Genomic DNA, 25,743 nt, shown 5'->3' with positions numbered 1-25,743 from the left:
TTTCTTCTGTTCCTTGGTCTCTGGGGCCAGAAGCTGCCTCCCTGCTGGCCCAGGCCCAGGTCTTTTTATCTCAGCGCTGCCCTGTGGGCAGCTCAAACAGGCCCGCAGCACAGTGGGCGCCCTGGTGAAAGAAAAGCAGAACACTGACCCTGAGAAAGCCTGCCGCCAGGGGAGGGAAAGGCCTGGGGCGTGGAGAGGCTCTGGGGGAGGTGGCATCTGAGTCTCCCAAACAGAGTTGTCAGGGCGCTCAGCCTTGTGCCACCTCTAGCAGCCACACAAAGGTTTCCCGGAGAGCAGTAACAAAGGCCATGGTGAGGCCTGCCTGGGTGAGTGAGTGCTTACAGCTCTGCAAAAGGGCAGGATGCCCGGCCTCCCACGGGAGCCAGGCTGCGAGGCATTCCATCAGGCCCAGCGTGCCCAGCAGCTCTGGCTGCAGCCAAGATCAAGTGGGCAAGGAGAAGCAAGAGCCGGTCCCCTCTGCACTGCATGAATCAGGGAGATGGAAGGGACCAAAATCCTGCCCCAGGAGAGCAAAGGAGAATGGGCAGTGCATTCATATGCTCAGGCCACTGCATGTGACCCTGAAACACAGACTCAAAGAACCATAGAAAGCAGCCCTGAACTGTCGTCGGGTGCTAGGGTTACACACGCCCCAGGGAAATCTGCCTGTGTGGAGCTGAATGGGAAACCAAGTATTTGAGGGGAAGGAGAGAAAATGTGAATAATTAATTGTCATGAAAAGCCTCTAGGCCTCCCTAGAGAAGCTGAGGCAACACATCTATGGGATGCGCTCTGCCTTTATCATATCTATTACCTGTCTTCTCCAAAGACCTCAGAGAGCACCTGTTCAGTCTGGGAAAAAGCAGACAGGGACTGGCAGCAGGCAGGCCCTGCCCACGGCTGGCTAGAGCACGGGAGCCAGTCACAGGGTATCAACCAGGCTTTCAAATGAGTGTGCGTTTTCCAGAAGTGAGGAGGAAGCCTCTCGTGTGATTGACACGTAGTGTTTCCTTTGCTAATGTAAAACCGAAATAATTTGAAGGAAAACAGGGCAAGGTCATGCCTTCTATGAGGCAGAAAGTGCACAGACAGCCTGGGTATTTGTCACGTTTTTCTCCATTTCTGTACATATCCTCTTGGCACCTAAATTTAGCAGCAGGGGAAAAAAAGTGTAGACAATATCAAACATTTATTAAATGCTTACTATCTGCCAGGCACTGTCTTAAATGCTTCATATACATTATCTCACTTAATCTTTGAAACAATGCTAGGACAGAGGCATTGTCTCTCCATTTTGTAGCTGAAATGTAAACTAACTTGCTCAAGGCCATTTGGCTAGAGATGGAGCTGCCTCAACCCCAGATCTCTCTGAACTCTAAATGTCTCCCTGTCCCCTGCGTCATGCTCTGTCACCTCCTAAGCCCACCATCCTTAAAATTAACCTGTTGGTTTTTTTTTTCCTCCAAACCTTAGCTTGCTTTGCTGAGGCTCTGCCCCTATGGTTCTGTTCCTTCAGCCAATTTAGGTGGGTGATCCTGCAGTGAAGAGAAGGACCGTGTCGCTTAGGTGGAAATCCTACGCTTGAGTGTTATGGAGGAGGGGGCAGGGGACCAAGGCCCTTCTGGATGTCAGACTGCCACTTGGTAACCTCTGTGCTGCCTGTACCAGGGTCCCACACCACCACCCTCTGCAGCCCGGGACCTCTCAGAAGCCTCGCCTGCACTGTCCCCCACCATCTGGTGCCTTCCAGACTGGTCCACCTGCTAGAACTGGCAAACCGGTTTGTTCCTAAAGCACCTGTTGCCTGAGAGCAGGCATGTCCACTTGAAGGTCAAGGTCTCTCATTCCAATGGAATTACCTGTACTTGAATCAGGATATGACAAGTTCAACTACCTTTCTAGAATTTTTAAGCAACTATTGATATTGCTGTCATCTTAACCCACATTGTCACTGACACTTTGCAAATCAGTTGCAATAATTTATTTAATCAAGGAATGTTTATTGAGCACATATCATGAGGCACTATGGGATGCAATGGAAAATAAAAAAGTCTCTGCCTTCGTAGAGCTTATAATCTAGTGGGGGAGACAGACAATAAACAAATAAATATATAAGATGAAACTGGGTGGCCATAGGCACTTCACTAAGCAAATGTATGTTCAATGTGATTATAAGGAGATGTTTCTAAGGCAGCAGCCATAACCATTTATCCTTTACTGAATAGATCACCACACATCTTTCTAGTGCCCAAAATACTGCTTAACACCTCAGTGCCGCATGAGCCCCAGAAAAATGCCAGACTGCACAAGGGCAGTCCAGTTTCTATGGGCTGCCTGGTTTAGGGAAGCTGGCCCTAGATCCTGGATTGAGGCCCTATAACCTCACACGCATAAGGGTGAATAAACTCTCTATTTGCATTTCTAAAGCCCCACTCTGTGTCAATGAATAGCTCCCCGGCCTTGGATACTGGCCTGCCAACCAACCCACAAGCCCTGGTGGCAGAAAACCCAAGGGAGGTGATGGTGGTAGTGGTGGAGTGTCAGACACACAACCAAGATAATGTCCAGGGTGTAGGCTGGCCCTGTGAATCAAGACCATGTCAGAAGACATCAGGGAAAGACTCCAGAGGGCCACCCCACCCTGGCCCTCCATGAAGCCAGAATTCCAGAAATAAATGCCCTTGAGAAGGGGCTTCCAAATTCCTTCCTGGGAGAGTCTATTCGTCTGGAATGCAATGAGTACCCTGCCTTCATTGCTTTTTTCATTTCTTTTTTAAAAGCCAGTTCTTTGAACCTCTGAACCAATGAGAAAATGGTAGGCAATTTCCATATCCTACCAAGATTTAAGATAAAAAAAATCTCAGGTTTTCTTTATTTTCAGTAGTTTTATAATTTGACAAGGTTGGAGATCAGCCTGCAACTTTGGGCTGTCAATCAAAGTGGTAAGGCTGGTCCCGATGCCAGACCCAGCAGGGTCAGAAGCAGTGTTAGGAACTGTGGAATTTGGTGGCACCGAGGTGGCATACAGGGGATATACACTGAGTTTATAACATGTAACAAGATTTTCCTCCCTTGGTCTGAATTTCCAGATCTATTGCCTACCTGACAAATCGAACATTGGCTGAAATGGTTAAGCCAAAACCTAGATTTCCACTTGGCAGAAGAGAACACTATGGGATCTTTCTGATGCTTGGGCCCTTTCAAACTTTTGTAAGTAGATGCTTTGCCATAACTGCAGCTATTTGACTGCTCTCAATTTTTCTCATCTGTTGCAGAAACAACAACCCCTGTTGATTCACATTCCCAAACCAGGACACTATTCAGAAATAAATAATAGAGAGAGAAGGCAGATAACTTTAGAGACCTGTGTTTTCTTCCACTTGCAAGAGGACCACCCATTTCGCTTTCGAGGTGTGTCTAAGCTTCAATCAGGGCCCTATTCCTGAAACATATGCTCCTGATGGGAGGAGGAAGGGATAGTAAAAGCCAGAGACCAACCAGAAAGACATGACAAAGACACTTTTTAAAATTCTGATGTGGTTTGACATCGATTCTGTGAGAGAACCAGGAGGTTCATATGTAATGAGCCTGTAATAAATTCAGCTAGAAACCCTTCAACAGATCTAGCATATTTGTGCAAGTCCTTAGGACTATGACGATTTTGAAGGTTTCTGAGATGGTAACACAGGTCTGAGACACCAAGGACCCATGCTGAATGACGTGCTAAGACCCTGTTTGTATAAAAAAATCAAGGGTTTGAAAGGCCTGAGAAAACCATGGCATTGTACACAGATCCTTTCTTCTGCTCAGGGGTCTTAATTCTTTCTAAACCACTTCTGTGCTCGTCAATGTCTTTGGTAAGCAGAGTCATCCTGAGAAAGTCCAGCTCTCAACACAGGCCTGTAGATGTGGAGGTAGCACAGTGGGCTTGGAAATAACAGGACTGAAATTAATATTCATTTTGCTTTAAGAAATACGGCAAATCCACCCAAACAAAACAAGAGACAAAAGAAGAGGAGGTTAGCTAAATCCTCTCCCAAGGATTTGCTCATCAGGGAATTCCAGGCCTCTGGGTCTTCCTCTAGAGGTAGATGGAGGGTCCTACCAATTAAATTAATGAAGATTTATTTTAAAAAGGAATTTATTCTGGCAGGATGTTGAGAAATCAGACCAAACAATGATTACCTATTACATCTGTTCTAAGAAAAGACATTATGCCTCTGCTAATAAGATATATCCTGGATGCTAGAGCAGAAAAGTCAATAATGAAATCTGGCACTGGCTTCGCCCAGGATTAAACTAGGAATGTAGGAAATGGAACTTGGGAACTCACTTTTTTGGCCTAAAATTCAGTGGAATATTCAAATGCTTTGCCAATTTGAAGATGATCTTTACCTGTCAGGAAACTGATTGGTATAGCAGTGTGTGTGTTTCTATCCTTGTTTCTAAAGTTTCCTTAGGAAATATGGACTTTGGGGCCCATTTGAAGAGCAAGCTTACTAGAAAATTAAAAGTGAGACTTTTCACTCAGGCCCCTGGTTTACAGAGGAAGTCAGGCAACTTGCCCAAGTTGGCCATTTAGCCAACATCCCGTGTGGAAACACAAGGACCATCTCCTGGCTCCTACTTTGGGGCTCCGACCTTTATATCTTAGCTGTCTCAGTCCTAAGGTGTCCAAGCCTGCTAAAGGTTCCAAGGACCACAAAGTAGTAGGAGACACACCCTGACCTTGACCTTGAGCAGTTTACTATCTGAGAGGGCAAGGCATTCTCATAGGACAGATTAAAGAGAAATACCAATGTAAGTTCCACATGTTACAGTTTGATATGTAGAGATAGTTCACGAGCCTTCCCTTCTCCTGGGAAGTTTTCTACTCCCTGTGACCCTCCACTTATAGAGACATGACTGTCCACTGCTTCAGGGGGCAATGGGAAAGATAAACCCAGTTTTCAAGTTTCTGAACTCACAGCAGACGAAACAGCTGGAATGGCAAGGCTCTTTATTGCAAGAGCGAGGCTTTTGGAGGCACCAACTGATGGTGACAGCTTACACATGTCATCTCATAGACCTTGGAATCCAGTCCAGGTGATCTCTGACCTCACACATTTCAGCCTCACGATGCTCCAGACTGAGGCAAATTGCAGATGAACTATGGAATCACATAGAAAGCCCAACTCTCCCCATAACAGACAAAGCAAAGGCTTCTTGTGACTATTCTTGCTACAAAAAGGGAAAACCAGTCTTCCAAACACAGGTTGAACAGCTCAACCTCACTACCTTTATGAGCCCATAATAATGTCAGAAGATGTTAATGTGAGATAAAAATAAGAGAGGGAGTGAAAACAGATAGAACATTCCTTCCCTTCCATACCCATTGTGTTGTCCAAAATAGCAGTTTAATAAATATGCAGAAAGAGACAAGAAAGGTAGTAAGAGACCGATGGGTTTCTCTTAGCATTATTAGTTCATTCTGAGTATTGGAGGCCCTCGGTGGTTATGATCTGTCTTTTTGCATAATATTCCCCAAATACTTCCAACTTATTATCCCATCAGACATTAAAGACAGCAGTATAGATACTGAATAAAGATAAAAACTGCTGGAGTGGAAACACTTCCCATAAAGCCTGTGCAGAGCAATGATGGTTTTGCAATAGCCATTACTATTGCCTGAGGTGGGACAGGGAGTGAAGTGAATACCACACTGTCAGACAAATGAAAAGACATCAACCTGATGATCTCCAAAGCCTGAGAGTCTCCCTGTTCATAATATTCCACAAAGGAGCAATTCTGTCCATTGTATATAGCATTGTATATATGCATACACACACACACACACACACACATATATATATATATATATAGTGTATTATATAAATACATAAATGATATATATGAGATACACACATATGTCTATATACACACATGTACACACACATACCTCCTTTTTGTATATTAAACCACAATTTTTATGAGACCCTAGCTTGTTAATAAATCAATGGGACAGTAAAATGGCACTTTGGGAAAATATCAGAAGCTTTACAAACTGCATATCTTTTTATCCCAGCAATTTCACTTGTAGGACTTTATCTTCACAATGCAGGATGTTCACAAAGACTCAGTGCAAAGATGTTCTTGGCAATAGAGTTTTGTAATAGTGAAAGAGTGACTAGAACCCATATGACCTACACTAGGGCACCGGTGAATACTGCACATTGCAGACACCCAATACTACACACACACACTGCTGTACAAGTCAGTTTCCTGACCGGTAAGGATGCTTGTAGTATAGCTGGTGAGGAAGTTAGACTATAAAATGCACGTAATGCCAGTCTGGGTAATGATAAATCTATCTATGGGTATATAGATGCTCAGAAAAAAAATCTATTAAGGCAGTCACCAAATCATGAATAATGATTGTTTCTGGGTGAATGTTTATCTTTGTCAATTTGTATTTTCTGAATTTTCTATAGTTACCTATAGTTACTATGTATTACCCAAGTAATAAAAATTGCTCTAAAATTAAGAAATGAACCAGGCACTTCGAGGGCAGGTGTGATGGCAGCTACTCACTCTGTGCCCCTCCTTTTTCCCTCCCTTGGGGGACTGACGGCCCAGGTAAACCAGATGTCCCTGAAGTGGCACTTCAGCTTCTCAGGGAAAATGCTGTCAGGAAAGTCTGTCTCCATTTTTCTTTCATATCCTGGGTAATAATCGACACCTTCTATGTGGTTGAAGTTATACAATTAAAACTTATCTTTGAAGCCAGAAGGACTACACCATATTTTTTTGGGAAACGGATGTCAGTGTAGCAAAGCATCAAAGGGGTTGTCTGTTGTGGTATATTGTCCTCGCCCTTTGATTTCCTGATGCCTATCTTTGCTTATTGCTTTTTTCTTATCAACTGTCAAACAGTAATATGGTCTAGCTTTTCAGGCTCCTATTCAGGAAAAACATAGACTCTACACCATCAAATAACCGTCTAAATGCACAAATGTTTTTGGCCTCAGTTGTTTCATTTATCTCATTGCAACCCTCAGGATCCTACAAGTAACACTGCCTCCTGCTTCTCAAAAGTCCCAAAACATAAGGGACATATTCTGTGTTTTAAATGAATCATGCTTAGTGACAGAACACAATTTTTTTCTAAAATTATTAATAAAATAATTCAAATATTTATCAAATGAGAAATTCCCATCCAGATGTTATATAGGACCTAGAGTCCATAGATTACAGTATTAAATTGGAATCTAACTGTAAGAAGTTTAGATAAGCCACATATAACAGGGATGATTAAAGAGCAGTTTTGATTAATGAGGAGATGGGCTGGCTTAGGACTCCTTAAACTTTCAGTGTATGCAACTTATTTGGCTCAGAGGTGGGACCTGGGATTCTGCATTTCTGTGATGATGTGTTGGCTCATGGACCACATTCCAAGCAGCAAATTTTCTAGTTTTGTAATTATGTGTGTTCTTCGAAGCTAAGAACCCCTTCTCTGGGCAGCTGACAAAATGAGACCAGTGGGATACCCAGTCCATATCTGTGTTCTGTGGTTCTGAGGCTGCAGATAAGTCTCCTCTTGAGTAGCTGCAATACCCAGACATGCCACAAATGGTGCTTTCAGGCCTGTGACCTTTTTGTTAGTGTCACCTAGAAGCTACATAGCTCCAATCCTAACAGGAAGATCCAGGAACATCCTGGTGGCAGAAGGCCTCAACATGTAAGGTCATGGGAAGAGCTGTTTCCAGCAGATTCATCTTTCCCTGGTTAGGACAAGCTGGAATGCAGCCGTTGTCCTCTGGCATGGGAAGAAGCAGCCCTAAGGGTGCTCTCCCACTCAGCTACAGGCACAGCAGTTGTAGGTATCTCAGATGCCCAGGCCAAGGAATGCAATAGAAACTTCTGAGTAATGTCTTTAATCCTGTACTCACTTTGGAGGGAAGAGTGGATGAGATCAGATTGATCTGTCCATGTGCACTGCCTCTTAGTGGTTTCTCACTTGTCTCTGCAGCCATGGCCATATATCAAGATGACTCAGAGCCAATCCAGCTGTGCAGCACACCCTGAATCTCTTTTGGGAATAATGCTACGTGTGGACACTATTGTTGTGCTATAACATGGCCTTCGACACAAATGGGAAGACTTTTTATTTGGGGCTCATTTGCTGAAAGTTGCACACTCAACTTTGTGGAGTTGGAAGCCTATGATTTTCTTCCATGTGGAAATGAATACATCGTTGCTCCAATGCTTCAATTTGTTTCATGTCAACTGTTGGGTTTATAACAGCATGCTGAACAACATCACTAGTATTATTAATAAAGCTTTTGGAAACTGAGGAAATAGATGAAAAAAGTGAAAGAGCTGAATTGAGATACCCCAACAAGTAACTTTCTCTAGGAGGCCATGTTCTAACTTAGAAAATATTGGTGACTTGTCTGCAGTTAGCAGGGGTGTGAAGCTGCAGATGGAGTAGGTAGAGTTTTCAGTTTACCCACAAGCCTGAGCACATTGCCAACTCCACGTTAACCACCAAATTAAACTAGCTCAATGGTTAATATTGTTCTTCATGAAGATTAATGGAAAGAGAGAGAGAAATTAATGATCTTTGCCCGGATCTTATGGAATAAGACTCTGAAATAACATTCATTCTAAGAAACATATGGGATAAAGTATTGTACACAGAAGGAAAAAGTGAAGATTATAACGTCTATGAATGGATCAAAGTTAAACTGACCACTGTTATTCTTCCAAAATACTGATCTTTTCTTTTCAGGGGACATGATCAAAACTGGCTCTACAGTGAACAAAATTGATCGACAGTTATCTTCTCTAATAAAAATAGAAGCAAAATAACAAATATTCCATTAAACCAAGACTGCATTTAGCTCTTGAACTTGGGAAAATCACATCTGTTCAGATATTCCTCATCAGTGATAAGTTCTAGAGTTCAGAACAGTCTCACATAGAACCAGTTCATTCTTTGATGTGTCTTTGACACAATGAAATTCTGCTTAGTGTGTTGCTTTTCAAACTCCTAAATTACATCACAATGAGCTCAGGTTTCTCTCCAAAACACTAAGGGATTGTACAAACGTGGTCAATGCCAAAATCAAAACATGATGCCTCAGTATCCTGAACTTGGAAGAAGAGCTGAAACTACTGAGAATTAAAAAGAGATGATAGTATTTAATTGGAGGGATACACATGCAGGAAAAGAGATCCCCAGGAGGGAGGAGATGTTTTCCCAGGAACAAGAGAGAAGAATTAATTGACAAGCCCTTATATTGGCTCCAAACTAGTTAGAGGGCCTTACCATCAGCTGAGATGCCTGGATTTTTCAACTTGAAAAACACCTGTGATCCACCTGATCTTTTCCCTTGAGATGAGAGTGTGTTCAAAGGCCCAGAGCACCAGCTGGGCCTATTTGGGGCTAACCTCAAGGGAAGTTCACAGACATCATGGTTCTAGGAAAGCCATAGGGTGTTGGAATAACTTTCAGTCACAGCTAGCAGCTACGAGCAGCTCAGAAGTGCTTGAAATATTCACCTTCCTTGAGGCCTGACAGGAGCGCCTGCAGGATGGGGTGAAACCACATCCTCCACACTTGTGGTTGGCATTGCCAAACTGCCCGGCCGGGAAACCCAGAGTCAGGGGCTTCAGGGCATGAAACCCCTGACTCAGTAAGGGCCAAAGACCCTTGGAGATTGCTTTCTACCACTACAGCAATATTTAGAGATTCCTCACAGTGCGGTTACATTAGGCAGAAGATGATTGGCTTATGGATATTGTCTTGCTTATGTGTGATTGACAGGCATGTCCCACTCCAACCCTATAACTGTTGTGTGCATTCCAAAAAGAAACTGAGCTACTGGACGACGACCTGGGTCTCCAGCCAGTTCTCTCACCAGCTCTGGAGTCTGTCTGTTGACTCCACGTCTCTACCCCCTGCGACAAGGTAGCTGAGTGACCATCGACCATGAAGGGACTTAGGAGCACATTCAATAGGGTACGACTCCATTGGACCTACAGCCCATGGAAGCTCTGGGGCAGCAGTGAGGACGTGAGCAGGGAACAGGGCCTGAGTCCCTGGAAAGACAGCTCAGGAAGTTGGGGAAAGAAAAATATGGAAAAAAGGAGAGAAAGAATTTGAGGTCTGAGCAGGCTGAAGAACAAATTCAGGGACTCCTGTTCTTTTCTTTACACAGTTTATGACATGTTCCCAGGCTCAAATCGGCAAAGCACATTGTCCATGGCCATTCCTCCCTAATTTCCTCAGACCAGAGAATTCCTCAGAATGTCGCCCAGAGGCTGGGACATACCTCTGTATCACTTTGATTCATCTATGACAATTTGTGGGTATTTTTGTTCTGGGTACTGGGAACTGCATCCCCAGAGGCCCACCGCAGCTGAGCTATATTCACACCTTTGTATTTTGAGAGAGTCTCTTGCTGAGTTGCCCAGGCTGGTCTTGCACTTGCAACCTCCTACCTCAGCCTCCCAAGTACCTGGGATTAGAGGTGTATGCATCATGACCAGCTTCCACCTGTGCTTTGAGAAGTACTGAAGCCAAGTTATTGTCCTGGAGCTGTGGGGAGGTGGGCCAAGCAGGGCTGAAGTGTGGGCAGCAAGCATGGGCCACAGCTGCATGGAGCCCACCAGTCCAGGGAGGGTGAGCCCATGCCAAGGCAAGCCAGGGTGCACCAACCTGTAGCACTGCAGCAGCCTGAACTGGTGGATGCCAAGGCCTGTTCTGCATAGCACCCATGGGCCCTGAAGCCCTGAGCATCCACGGTCCAGTGATCTCAACCTCTAGCTTCCCCACAAGTGGTAGGAAAATAGAAGTGGAACTGACCTGAATGGGATTGCAGGGTTAGCCAAGTGCACTAGTACGTTCCCAAACCCTGATTAGCATCAATCTGGACCAATAGCATTGACCCAAGCACTAAATAGACCCTTAGACTAGCACACTCAGGGGACAATCCTACTGGGTCTCCTCTTACCCTGTGGGAGTTCTGCTTCCATTGACACTTTAACAAAGCCTACTTACACTCATCTTTGTGTGTGGATTTCATTCTTCAAATTCATGAAATAAGATCCCAGAAAGAAGAAATCGGTGGTGAGCTTCTGGGGTCTGCTGCAACACTGGAGGGCACAGCCCGCCATTAAGGGCTGCAACACGGTTCTTGGCTGCAGAGGTCGGCAGCTTGTGCAGACCCTACCTGCCAGCCGCAACAGTATGAACGGCATAAAGCCACAATGCATTTCTGCTGTCACCAGCAGTTTGTAAGGTGCCAGGTAAAGAGTTAGTGACTATCCTCACTTTTGAGGTGGAACCGTTTTAGGACTGCAATTAGGAGGGCAAGTAGAGAAGGTTCCTTCAGAACAGCCTCAGATAGAAACAGTTCATTCTTTGATGACACCCTATTGGCATGATTCTGGGGCTTAAGACACATTACACGTTCCTAAAAATGTTTAAGCTCCCAACATCTTCTAGGAGTAATTCTTCAAGTATGAGTAAGATCTTTATTTAAATGGAAATATTCAATCACACCTGATGGGAATTTCATTAGTATTATGTGGCATTCTTGGTATTTTTTTTTCCTGGCATAATTGTTGTTTGTTTTATCCTACTTACAAAAGTTCCCCCTTTTATTCAAATCACTTAAAAATGCAAATTGTGCATTATGGCTCGATGATCTTCTCACCAGATTTCTGGAACAACCACCTAACAGTCTGAGAGTACAAATTAAACTCAATTTTAGGAAGTATGGGGACTTACTGAGCTCACCTGGGCACCAACACTATGCTTAGCTTTTCAGGAGGCATAGAGGAGAAGCCTGGCCTCTCTGGTAATCTGAGAAAGGCAAATGGACCAGGTGTATCTGGGAAAAATTCACCCAAACAAAACCAAGGCCCTCAGCCACTCCCGCCAGAGTCGGATAGCAAGTGACAGAGGACGTAGGCAGCAGAAGTGGGATTCCGGGATCAGTGAGGCTGAGGAAGAGGATGGTGCACAACCAACCCCATGCCCTCTCCTGCCCTAGACCCGGGCATTTCTTTGTGGGGTGGGGGAAAGAGCAGCGCTGTCTCTTCCTTCAGTCTCTCTACCGTTACTGACTCAGAGGCAGCTCACGGTGTTGAGAAGCTCCGACGGCTTCTTGACAGCCCTCACTGAGGGAGGAACAGTAGAGGCCTCCAGATTTTTATTCAAGAGAGAACAAAGCGAAAAGGTACAGACTGCTCCCTCCTCTCCTCCTCCTCCTCCTCTCTTCTTCCTTCGCTCTGTTTTTAGAGGAGTTTCTAAGATGTTCAAAACTTAGCATTCTAGAGCTTCTGGAGGGCCCTTAGGGGCATCCTGTCTAACCACCTCATGCAACAGAGGAGGAAACCGAGGCCCAAAGGGGGTCTATGGTTGCCCTTGATAGGGGGCAAACCCCAGGGTTCATGGGCAGGAGGCTTGGTTCCCAGTGTGGAGATGTGGGAGGTGGTAGGACTTAAATGGAGAGGCCTACTGAGAGGTAAACAGGTCGTTGGGGGGTGCTGTACTTGGAAGGGATTAATGTAGTTCTTGTGGCACCCCAGTTAGCTCCTCAGTTAGCCTCCCAACTACTAAAGAGCAACAACTAGTCCTCTGGGTTCCTGTCTCACCACCCAATTTCTTCCACATGCATCACTGTAATGTCATATGAGGACCTTGCCAAGCCAAACAGATAAACCCGTGAACTAAATAAACTCCTTTTCTTTATAAAGTGACCAGTCTCAGGCATTTTGTTATAACAAAAGAAAATGGACTAAGACAGAAGGTAAATGGTCAGAAAGCATGTAGCTAACTCGTGGTTGAACAGAACTAGAACTTACCTGTTTTTCATATTTTTTACTGTTCTATTTATAGTTATACATAATCATGGGATTAGTTGTTACATCTTTATATATGAACACATTCAATAATATAATCTGGCCCACATCATCCCCCAGTACCTCCCCTTTCCCTGTCTTCCTCCCTCCCCTGGTCCCTTTCCTCTGTTCTACAGGTCTTCCTTCTATTTTCATGAGGCACGAAGACTTATAACAAGTCACCACACCACTCTTCTGTACCTCTCCCTTAGAGAGGACCTTTCTTTTGTTCCTATCAAGACAAGCAACATGAGAAGGCAGCCCCTACCCCCCGCATTTTGAAGGAAAAGAACCAAATAGAGTGACTGGTGTTCTTTGCAGGCAGCTCTCAAGGTCATGCCTGGCAATGAAAACCCAGTTGCAGAAAAACAGGCGTCAAGCTCGGTACTGAGGCTGGTGAGCCCAGGAAGCTCCTATGAGCTCATGACAAACAGGTGAAGGAACGTTGAGTAAGGACCCCTCACAGGTGCAGGCAGGTCAGTCCATTTCCTAATATGAAATGATCAGCACCAATGCCTAAGTCCCAACCAGGAACCAGGAGTCATTCAGAAACGGGCTGTTCCATCGAGAGAGGCTGACCATTGGAGGTGGAAAGACAATGAGGTGCAGGCACGTTGCTCCTGGACCCACAGATGGGGTCTGCAGGGCAGCCCTCAACCCTGCTGGCCACACAGAAGAGTGGCCTAGCAATGGTGTTTCAGGACAAACAACAAACTTATCACCCTCCTCTCCTCCTAGCTCCTTGAGTATGATCATATAGTTTGTGGAAAAATGTTATTTATTTGTTTATTTTTGGAATCGGGGATTGAACTCAGGAGCACTCCACCACTGAGCCACATCCCCAGCCCTATTTTGTATTTTATTTAGAGACAAGGTCTCACTGAGTTGCTTAGCATCTCGCTTTTGCTGAGGCTGGTTTTGAACTTTCATTCCTCCTCCCTCAGCCTCCCGAACTGCTGGGATTATAGTCCTGCACCACCGTACCCAGCTGAAAAATGTTATTTTAACAATCTACTTGGAAAATACTTTTTTTTTTTTTTAAGGGTGGATTGAAGACTCCTGACTTAAACTTTTTTTTTCTTTTCTTTTCATAAAGTTTACTCTGTTATATTCCACTGACTGCTCAAAGGGCCTTCTCCTGCATGCAGGTAGGGGCAGGATTTATGCTCCTAGCTGGGTGCTGATGCAGGCAAGACCCATCAGTATCCACTCTCCTTCTTTGCTACCTGAAATGCATTAGGGATAGCAATGCAGTCAAAGAAAACAATGTTGTCCAGAACCCCTTGTAACTAGAGATAAATACGTAACCAACATCTAGTCCAAAGAGATAAGAGTAACTGCTGGGTAGAGTCTTTGAAAGACTCCTTAAAAATGACCCAGCTGGGAACAGTGGCTCACGCCTGTAATCCCAGCGGCTCAGGAGGCTGAGGCAGGAGGATTTGGAATTCAAAGCCAGCTTCAGCAACAGCAAGGTGCTGAGCAACTCAGTGAGACCCTGTCTCTAAATAAAATACAAAACATGTGGCTCAGTGAGCCCCTATGTTCAATCCTCAGTAACAAAAAAAAAAAAAAAAAGGATGACCCATCCAGTGCCCTCTGATCTTCCTTTTTCTTTCTTCTTGCTGAGAAAAGGATGTAATGGCTATGGTGCAGGCAGCCTTATTGTAACTCTGAGGCAACCCTGAGGATGGAAGCCCAAAGCTGAGAGTGGTGTAGCAGAATGACTGGAGGAACTCCTACATCAGACCTGCACTTGCCTCCTCTGGGCTTTTTTTCTTCTTAAATGATAGAGGAAAACAAATCCCTACGTGCTTAACCATTTTTTTCTTTGTACTTGTAACCAAACACATTTCCCAACCAAAACACACACATACACTCACACATGTACACTCACCAAGAAGTCTCCTCTCTGAAGAGTGAGGCAGAACTACAATATTTAAAGGAGAAAGGAAGAGCAATAACAGGGTATTGATCCCAGCTGTACTAAGAGAATTTCCAACCCAGACTGCAATTAAAATAACTGAGAAGAAAACATCCCAAACCAAATTACCAGTTTCGCTGACTAGGGAGGTGCTTTGTTGTGACCCAGAGGACTGATTTGAGAGCTTTGAACTGAGCAAAGGCTTCATGCAAGTGTTTTAGAAAAATCATTCTTAAAGAAATGTAGCCTCTGGGCCAAACTAAGTGGAATGAAAATGGCGGCAGGGAGACAGAGAGTTCAAGAGGCTGTCTCTGATTTCAGGAATAGAAAAGCTCCGGGGGGATGAGTGCAAATCACTGGAGCATTATTTTCATGATTACTAATGGTTCTTAATAACTATAGGGCAACGTTGGGTCTCTGGTTGGCTAAAAATGATGAGAAATTGCTCGCTGCAGTTATACTAATAACTAAATATAATTTGACACTAAATTACAATTCTAGACATGCAGCTTTCCCATAGTCCCTTATTGCAAAGGGAAACTAAGCCAGAACATCAATAAATAGAATAATCCAATTAAGTGTCTCTCCACTGGGGAACTATTTAGAATTAAGAGTTTTAACAGGATAGTGAGATAGGGCAGAACAATTCAGTATTTACTGATTTAAAAAAAAAATCAAGGGTCTTATTGCAAATTTTATTTTTTTTAATTTTAAAGTAAAGGTTGAATTGATCTGAATGGCTTTGATATAGTGGTTTTAATCTCTATAAATTCTTTATAGACAGCAGGCATCATGTATCATGAATACATTTACTTGTATTTTAATATTAAATATAAACACTTTTTAAAAAATGTTCAGAGCATCTTTAGAAGAATATTTCCTATCTTTTTTTTTTTAAAAAAACCACATATAATGTTCACTTGTAATATAAGAGTTACAAATACAGAAAGATGGTTTGGTAGAAATATCTACATTCTTTTTAGCCACATTTACGTGGAGGAATGAGAGCTAAATTGCCTAATGAGAGTCTATGATGGTGGTGTTAACACACTAGCAGGATTTGTGTCAGAGGTGGACATTTCTTCCATATTAGGAGACAGTGACATTTGCCTACAGAGGCAGAAATACAAGGGAAGACATTTGCCCAGAGATGAGTTAGAACAGCCCAAAGGGCGCAGTGGCTGTGCTCTGAGTTTCCTGTTAGCCTGTGGGAACAGGATGCGGCACTGGATGGAGGGGGGCCCAATGGCTGAGTTAAGGCTGCTCTGGGAAGGTGTTCCTAGAAGCATCTGGAAGCAGCTGGTCAAGCCTGGGGCACATCCTTCAATCTGAGTTTCTGCAGGCGCAGGAGGGGCCTATCCCGTACTGAAAACAAGGTCTGATCAAATTCTCCAGGAAAAGCCTCCAGTCTCAGGGTTCGAGGTTCCCATATTGTTCTTTGTCCAGGACCCCTTTGTTGATCACTACTTCCGATTCAACATGCACTACATAGATGTCCCCTGTGGCACTGACCCCGAGGGGGACTGTAAACACAATGTGGAAAGACACTTAAAAATACTTACTGCTGGTGGAGGACAGGTGGCTGTAGTCAGACCTGAAACACAAGAGCTCCGTATTAATAGGACTACACGGTCATTTTTGTTTGTCTTTGTGACTTCTTCAAGCTACAAGTTGAAACAGTGGGGACAGCATTTGACTGGTAAAGAAATGTCACCACTAGAAAACTACCCGTGCTGAGGTTCATTCTGTGCAAACTAAAGTTATGTCTGAATTTGAAAGCAAAAATTTGAAGGCACTTGAGAAATGGGGCAACGGGGGTGGGGGGGGTCCTTCCCATAGGCTCTGTGGATTCCTCTGATGAGACTACGGGACTCTCTTAATTTGCTGGCAAATTTTCAAGTGGTTTGTTTTGCTGAAGAGAAAGGCCCAAAGTTTTCAACAGATTCACGTCTCCCCAAAGACTAACCCACTGCAGATAAGCACCTTTAAATGTTCCACCACACCATGGGGAGTGTTTATTTGCTGATGTCAGCCAAGGATCTCTATGGGAGGGGACAGAACCTTGGCTGCTAATTTGCCCACAGAACCAAAGACACGGGGATGCTTCCATGGATTTCAGTTCCACTGAGAAGAAATCCTGCTGGATATTAGAGTAACGGGATGTAGGCTGTGGTAGGGGAGCGAAAAAGCAGGGTTAGGGCTCTGTGAATGGCCCATTTGGATTTTATGCTGAAAAACCTGTGGCTGGCATTGAGCCGTTATGAGAATGGGAATCCGGCCAAGGATCTGCCTTGCTTAATCTCTGCTAAATTTCTGCCCTACTTGCGTGGTTGTTAAGACTTCCCTCTCTGGAAAGGAATTTGGTGTAGAAGCTATTTCTTTTCTCCCCCCAGTGCCCCACAGTTATTCTCGGTAGGAAATTAATCACTTAAGCGCATAGGGATTTATTCTGCCCGGGTAGATAGGGGACATAGTTATGCAAATAAACTGCTTAATTATGTTTAATTTTATAGATATACACTCCTTTTATTTCCTTGGTCTCATGTTGCCTTTCTGAATCATCCAATTTTCCTTCCACTGAGCTTCTTACCACATAAAGAAAGTACATACAAAACTTAAAGAAAAAGAAAAAAAAAATCACAAGAAGCATGCCTCTTACTGGTTAAAATAACCTGCATCTCTCAGACCAAATGCACTGATTTATTGCAGAGGAACCAAATGAGAGAAAAACAGCATGTGGTTTTCTCTTTCAACTGAAATATTTTAGTAGTCATAGAATCATTGAATTTTAAAACTGGAAAGAATAACAACTTCTATCATTTGCATATCCCTGTACATATTACAAACTGCCTTTGCACATATCTAATTCAGTTTTTAATTGGTTAACTGAAAAGCAAAAGAGGTACTATTTGTAAGGAGGCAGGAAGTGAGAACTGATAAGGGTTTGGACTCAGGGTGCAGGGTAGGTAGCAAGGGATGAGCTGGAAAGTAGGATGGTTTGGCTAGGGAATGGCGACATGCCTGCTAAGGGGGAATGAAAGCATCAGTGATAAGCAGCCTCCTGAAATCTAGCATATGTAACCCCAGCACTGACACTTTAAATTCTTTCTGGAGCCAGGCAGGGCATAAATAAACTTTAAGACAATACATAGAAATGGAACTATGGAGAAATGCCGTGAATGCCCACCAAAACACCCCCTGTAGTAGATGCAACAGCAAAACCATTCTGTTGCAATACGATCATCTTAAGATGGCCAGACTTTAAAGAAATTTCATGACTATCCAAATACAACATATAACAAGAATGTGCAATATTACTATTTCTCTTGTATTAAAAATGTGTCAGTCGTTTCAGCTAGGATTTTCCAAATACTCCTGAAGCAGATGGGATTCACATATGCAGACGTTTTAAAGATCTGCGTACAGATGGATATGTATGCAGAATGAAATTTACACTGGAAACGTAGTTCAAGAATCTTAAAGTGCAATGGTAGTATTTTAGGACCGGTGCTAGCGTAAATGATGCCCCTCTAAGAATCCCCCCCCCCACCTCTCAGGATAAAGGGTACTGCTTGGGTTAGGCCTGCCAACTGGTCAGTCTTCAACAGTCATTCGTCTGCTCCATCCCTACCCCATACAGCAGCCAATCTTTGCAAAGCACAAATCTGATGGTGTCTTTCACTGGATCAAATTCAAGTTTGAGAGTTAAAACACAAACCCTCACTCCATGGTGATGGTCTCGGCCCAGCTCCGCAGCCCAACTTCCATGCCTGTCCACTATCAAAACAAAGCAAATGGGAAAGAGTCCCTGAACCCTCACGCTGCTCTCCAGCCTCTGATCCTAAGTTGATGAAATTTGTACAGTTTCCACAATGATGGAGATACAATTTTGAACTGCTCTTTTCAATCAACACCACCCTACCATGCTGCTACATAGCTCCTATAATTATCATTTTAGAGGAAGTGATGCTCTATAATTTATTCAACCATTTCTCTTTTATTGGCTATACGATTGTTCCTGATTGTTCACTTCTATAAAGCACAGAGTGATATTTATGACTATAGCTTTACATTTCTTATCCTTAGAATTAGCATGAGTGGGAAAACAGACTAAGTCCAGATATGAATACTTTCAGAGCTTTTAATATTCCAAATTACCCCAACAGATCATTTACTGGAAATACTGCCAGGGAAAGATGAACTGTAAAGTTTACAATCATTGTGTGCATAAACAGATTCAAATAAATTCAGGGAACAACGAGATATCAGGACTTGTACTCTTCAACATTTTAGGGTGGGAAGGAAGAGCTGTTGGGTACCTGCCTTGAGATTTGTATATTGTTCTTATATCATGAGAATTCACCTGACTAGCTCTGCCTATGACATTCAAGCTTGCCAGAATGAAGCATGAAAGATGAGTTCATGAATTTTAAGAAATTTCTGAACACAAGATACACATAAGTACGATAATACAAAGATTAGTACATAGTCTCTCATACCTAACATATACAGAGATGCATTTCCAAATATTTAATATCTGTGCCAATAATAAAAAGTTAAGATGTAGTTCCTTGTTTTTTTTTAAATATAATTATATGTGTAGACAATATATGTAAAGACTTTCTGTACTTATGGTAGCTTATCTCTGTTAGCAGTCTACTTGCCAATTTAAACTTAATTTTATAAAATGATATCTTCCTAAATTCTCTTTTCCAGAAAAATTATGGCATAAGAGCTTTCTCATTTTAAAATTTATCCCACCAATTTTTTTTCCCATTTACCTGTTTAAACTCTCAACTGATAGATTTTTTAAAAACTCTCTTAAGTCACAGTGAAGTATGAGTTGAAGGCCACCAAAAAGGCAGGGCATGGTATGACCTTGCCATGGGTCAGAAGCTCAGTGACAGCTGACACAGAAGTGGAAGTCCATTAACGTGAGACCAAACTCCTGAATGAATATAATCCACTGGGTCAGGTCACATGTGAAAAAGCAGCTTCCAGGGCAAATCCTGGAGCCCTGACTAATGAAAGTCATCAGAAAGCATTGACTTTTATTTGGATTTACAAGGAACTGCCTGTCCCTTGATTAAGGGATTCTGTTTCTAAAGCTGGCTTACACCGTCTGCAGCTGGTGTGCCAGTTCTTTCAAACAGAAAGAACACAGACGCACAAGACTTGCTTTCAGGTGGGTTTGGAAAAATGGGAGTTTCAAAGTGACATCAATCACCACAAAAGAAGACTAGTGTTGGCTTTTAGTCTTGGCCTGGATTAGGTGGGTCAGGTGGCAAAGGCAGCCTTCCAAGCAAAAGAAAATGAACAGAAAACAAAAATTAGTTAAAACCGTTCAAACAGCTTCCTTAACAGGCAAAGTCACTAGGTGGCAAGCACGCTAGAGACCCAGGCTTCAATTTAGGTCACTAGAGAGCCATGTGCCTTCTGAGGGTCTGTGTCCACATCTGTAAAACAGTAATAATGATGATAGTGAGGCATGCCCTGCAGTCTGTTGAATGTTCTGAATGATGATCAACTTGCTTAAGGTATGTATTTAAAAGTATCGGAATGTCTACTGAGATGAGTATAAAGAACCTACAGTCTTAAGTTCACCATTATTACATACATAAGACTCTAGTTTTACCAATTGGAATATTCTTTGTGTTAATAATAATGATAGAATAAGAAAGAATCATGGACTGAGATTGACTTATTCCAGGCATTGTTCTTAGGGTTTTCAATGTACACACTCATTTAATCCTCACAACCACCCAGTGAAGGAGGTCTCATCAATGCCCCCACTGCACAGAGTGGGAAACTGAGAACACAGAGAGATGAAGTTAACTGCTCCAGGTTCCATGATTCCTAAGTAGAGGAGCTAGGGTTGGAATATGGCAGGTGCTCTTGCAAATTAATTTTCAAAGTGACCACAGTCACTGCCAGTGAGACTCACAAAGTTTCTTGGAACTGTCTCTTTGATCTGATAAACAGGACTGATCATTCTCTTAGACAATACCCTAAAGTCTGTTGTTCCCGTTTTGTTCTCAGCTACCTAGCAACAATGTCCCTGCACCCAATCTGTGATGATCCTAAACAGCCCCAGCTCTCTCTGTCTGACCCCTAGGTTTCATTGAGCACAGCCAGGGGATGAAGGTGGGGGACAGCAAATCCACTTCTGTCTCTGTAAATATACAATCACTCATCTCAACCGGTCCTCCCTCAACCCTGCCTGAACAATCTCAAATCTCCGTCATCCTGTGTGTAAGGTATGAGTGTGTGGGTTGCATTTACAATGACTAGAAACCCCATCTTCCCTTCCCTCCCTCTGCTTTGATCCGAGGCCCATCCATCCACCTGTGGTCTGAAGTCTGCTTGCCTGCCTCCTCCTCTTCAGAAAGCTGACGTTACACAAGAGCATCTCTCCTCCTATGTCTTTATGCTTTCCCTTTGAACGGAATCCCTCTGTCAGTTGTTTGAATTGTTTAACAACTTGGTGCAGTGGGTTGTTTGTGGACCAGCCTCCAGAAACCACAACAGTCGCCCAGTCAGGACCTGTGTTGAGGAACCCAACTCCCCTCGCCTGACTCTCCCCTCCTCTACTGCCTCTCCATGCCCCTCTAGCTGTCACCTCTTCCTCACCTTCGACTCCCTTCTGGGGCCACTCTACTCTGGCTTCTGCCTCTGCCACCCCACTGTCGAGTATCCACTTTGTCATCTCCACTAATCCAAAGACACTTCACATCTTGAATAGTTTCTCAGCAGCACAGCTGCTCTCTCCTTCTTTCCCCCCAAACTCAAACTGCCCTTGACTTTTAGGATATCACATCCTTTTATTTTGTGCCGATCCATTCCCAGGCTCCTTTCGGCTCCTTCTCCTTTACCTGACATTTAAACACTGTGGTTCTCAAGGCTGGTCTTAAAAAAGACCACCCGTGGCGGCACTGAGTTGTCACAGGAGTCAATGAGCCAATGAAACACTTAGAGGCTCAGAACAGTAGGTGGCACTTACTAAATGCTAAGTGATGTTCCCGCTGACCCTGAGTTGATATAATCTCTCCTCGGCTTCAAGTCCAGTGTTTGGTAGACAGTTCCCAAAGGTGATGTCACCATGCAGCCCTCCTCTTCCTTGAGCTCCAGATGAAGTTCTACCCCCACTGTGGACTCATCATGTTTACTTGGCTATCTCTCCAGACCTCAGGCCCGAGTTGACCATGAAACATCTCATACTGTGCCCAAACTTGATTTGGAAGGGATCACAGACTACCTAGAGAATCAGATAAAAACTAACTTTTCATAAAAATTTGTGAAGTGCATTATTTTTTACATGCTTGGAGCAATTTGTGGACCTCAAATTAAGGATCACTGCTATAGTGGATGTGTCACTTGAGCTGTGTCTTAAAACAAGGATAGAGTTTCGTCAGGTGGACAGGCATGCCAGGTGGAAAGGACACAGCTGGCAGAGAGGACAATTTGATAAAGGAAAGGCATCAGAAAAGCCTGACACATGTGGCTAGGTGCAGGTGCAAAGGACTTGCAGAGAAACAAGGCTAGGGAGAGGATGGCTTATTAGGCACATTAAATTCTTGTACTTGATAGAATAGTCATAAAAGTTTGGGAGAGAGACAAGATAAAACTTGTTTTAAAAATAATAATGAGGAGGCTGGGGTTGTGGCTCAGCGGTACAGTGCTCGCCTAGCACATGTAAGGACCTGGGTTTGATTCTCAGCACCACATAAAAATAAATAAAATAAAGGTATTGTGTCCAACTAAGCTAAAAAAAATAAATATTAAAAAATAATGATGGCAAACATTTACTGTGTGCTTTCTATGCACTTTATACTCAGTTTCCACAGGAGATGTAGGAATATATGGCAAATACAAAACTATTGAGCATGCATTGAAATTATATTATTTACCATGCTATTTTATCTGAAGGATGCTAGCAGTGCAGTAAGAATGCTTTAAACAATTTTGTCCTGTTATAGCCACCCTTTGTAGTAATAGAGGCAGAGAACAGAAGCTCTGGTGTCAGCATGATCAATGTGACCCTCCCAGGAGTTCTGGCAGCTGTCAGGCTGATGCCCAGTTCCTGGGGTGATGTCACCCCCTGGGTCAGGGCTTTCTCTCCCTTCTCTAAGGCAGAGCCCTTAGAAACTTTTTCAAGGTCTGTTTTAGGTAAAATTGAAAACTAATGAACTTTGTTTAACTCAGCTACAAAGTAGCAGGTTCATCTCTCTCTGTGTCTTCCAGTCAAGGTCCAGGGGAGGGGGAAGCCCAGATTCTTCTATTAAAGTTGATAAATAAATGCTGGAGATGTGGTTGTGGCTCAATGGTGGAGGGCTTGCCTAGCATAGCAAGGCTCTCAATTTGATCCCTAGCACCACTACATAAATGAATAAATAAAGTCAATCAATAAATGCCATATATATAAAGTGCAAGAATAAGTAATTGGGTTACTCCACCAGATATGATCCCAAATTAGGATAACAGGAAAGCCTACTGCAGAGTAAGTGTAAAGTCCCTGATCTGGGGTAGGGGTGGTGATGGAGGCTGCAAGGAAGGGTGGGGTTGACAGCAGGAAGGGCTGTGTGGGGGTCAGGTCAGAATCCCCAGTCCATTTTGGGCCTGGACACTCTTCCTGCCCTCACAAGGTTGCCAAACCCTGAGATTAGCCTGAAACCTCCCTGACCTTTCAGGAATGTGGCTTTTGGTAGTCTGGGCAGCTCTTGCCCTCTTCCAGGGTTACTCCAGATAGGAAAAGACACCCCTTCCTCCCGGGTCAGCACTTGCATCCTGCACTTTGCGCTGACTCTGCGCGAGAAAATCCTCTAGAGATAGGGACTGGGTGGAGGCCTTTACAAGGACATTCATCTTCGAAAAGACATTCGGCTTTTTGTCCCACTCAGGAAAACAGTGCTGTCGGGAAAGGACTAATTAGTCTCCAAAGGTTCGCGCTAATTATTCGAGTTTGTTGAAGCGAATAGGACTTTTTTTTTTCTTTTTAAACAAGCTGGGCCAGATACAGCCTCGCTTCCATCCCTCCGGTACTCAAGCAAGCGTTTCTGAGACAGGTGGCCTGAGGGGCGAGGAAATTAGGGGTGCGAGGCTGGCGCAAGTCGAGGAGGCAGCCTCAGTAGCATAGAATAAAGTCCCACACTAAAGTCATAAAGTGAGAAATGCCATCGTCTCAGCTAACTTTTGAAAGACTTCCAAGCCTGTCAGGCGTCCCACCCTCTTCCCGAGGTCCCCCATCTTCAGAGCGGGACTCCCGGGGGGCTCCGGAGCTACAGGAGCAAAGTCCTCACCGAAGGCTGAAACAAGTGCAAGCTTATCTTTAGTCTCCAACGACGACGCTAAGGGGACACTGCATCGGCCTAACACTCACGTGATGGCGGAGGACAAGTGGGTCTGGGATGGGATTACCCTTGGGTCCTTCCACTTTCTCCCCCCCCCCCCCAGATGGGACCCGTCCTGTTCCCCGGGCAGCCGAGGACCGCGAGGCTCTGCTCCCCGGGATGACCCGGAGGGGCTAGCGGTCCCTCGTCCCTCCCCTCCAGCCCCTAGGGTATTCCCGGGGACGCGGTACTGCGCCTCTGTCCCCGCTCAGAGGCGCCGGCTCCGCCCTGGGGATCAGGGGGGTCCCAGGCCGCCCAAGAGCCACCACAACTCAGAAAACGCCCCCGCCCGCGGCCCGGCCCCACGCGGCTCACCCTCCGGTCTCGGCGCCCGAGTCCACGTTCTCCTCCTCCTCGCCGCCGCCGCCCACCTTCGCGTCCATGGCGCGCCACCTGGCCGCGCTCCCTCCAGGCCGCACAGCCCAGCGCAGCCCGGCTCGAGCCGACCCCGCTCCCTTGGAGCGACGCGCAGCCCGGCTCGCGCAAACAACTCCGGCTCTAGCCGCCGGCCCCGCGCCGCGCCCTCTCCCGGCAGCGCCCGGCCGGGCACCAGCGGCCGCACCCGCCCCGCCCCTCGCTGCTTTGCCGGGCGAGCGCGTGTGCGCGGGGTGCACCGGTGAGCGCGAGGGTGTGCGCGTGTGCACTTGGAGATCTGCGCGCGCGCGAGGGTGGTACGGGGCGAGTGTGTCAGGATGGGTGCGTGTGAACGAGGGTGAGCTCTTGAGCATGGGATGCACGCATGTGCATGGGATTCGCGCGTGTGCATGGGATTCGCGCGTGTGCACGAGCGCGTGTGAGCCCTAGTGTTTCGCTTGCTTGTGTGTGGTGCGTGCGCTCGAGTGGGAAGAAGTGTCAGGGCGCGTGTCTTTATGGGCTGAGGTGTGGTGCATATTTACAGTTGCACATGCCCGTGCGTGTGCTGGGCGCATGTGCTCGTTTATGGTTTGTGACCCCTTGAGGGAGATGGGGCACGGGTGTACTTGGTGCCCACTGTAGGGAATCCAGAGTACAAGGGATTGCCTGAAGTTCTCCAAACCTGGCGCTGCACAGCAGGGAGAAATTCCCGACTGCAAGGTGAAAGTGGGGAGGGATCTGTTGTTTTTTTGGGACCAGTTCAAACACCTGGGTGTTTTCTTTTAGTTGCTTCAGAATTGTCAACGCTGAATTATTATCACCTTTCTCATCGCGGGTCTGAGTGGCTTCTCACCACGCAACTTGCCAGTTTATAGTAGGTATCCTGAATTCCTTTGTTACTAAAAAGTACCTTTAAAAATAAGAGTAAAGAGCACTGGATGGACCTGCATTCAGGGGTTGTTGCAGCAAGAGGATAATGGATGTTGAGAAGTGGCCCCTCCACCGGATCCTGGGTTCTCTCAGCTGAGGTGGAGGCAAATTGGTGGAGTGGTTGAAAGTGGCATCCTGAACAACTGTGAATTTAGTTCTGGCAGCCCTATCCAAGCCATTGGAAGACGCTCACTTCTTTATTCTAAGGCAGGCTATTTAACCTTTTTGAGTCTTAACTGCCTCATCTGGAAGATAGAGTTA

General features: G+C 44.8%; 1 protein-coding gene across 3 annotated transcripts in view; it reads right to left on the bottom strand.

Moving 5' to 3' along the window:
- Fam124a (family with sequence similarity 124 member A) overlaps positions 1-24,979 on the bottom strand; it is a 56,823-nt gene extending 31,844 nt beyond the window's left edge. The window contains exons 1-3 of one of the 3 annotated variants that reach the window (XM_078016057.1): positions 24,514-24,941; positions 16,375-16,406; positions 14,786-14,818 (exon numbers count right to left, since the gene is read on the bottom strand). In XM_078016057.1, coding sequence (XP_077872183.1) covers positions 14,786-14,818; positions 16,375-16,406; positions 24,514-24,926 — 478 coding nt within the window. In that variant the 5' untranslated portion in view covers positions 24,927-24,941. Of the gene's footprint in view, positions 1-14,785; positions 14,819-16,374; positions 16,407-24,513 lie in introns of all 3 variants that reach the window. The other 2 variants (XM_078016059.1, XM_078016058.1) reach the window with 2 other exon arrangements.
- Between the last annotated feature and the right edge of the window lie 764 nt (positions 24,980-25,743).

The sequence above is a fragment of the Ictidomys tridecemlineatus genome, chromosome 6 (assembly GCF_052094955.1).
Source record: "Ictidomys tridecemlineatus isolate mIctTri1 chromosome 6, mIctTri1.hap1, whole genome shotgun sequence".
In the NCBI taxonomy this organism is placed as follows: Eukaryota; Metazoa; Chordata; class Mammalia; order Rodentia; family Sciuridae; genus Ictidomys; species Ictidomys tridecemlineatus.
Note: the sequence above shows the minus strand (reverse complement) of the source record. Positions and strands in the feature narration are given on the sequence as shown.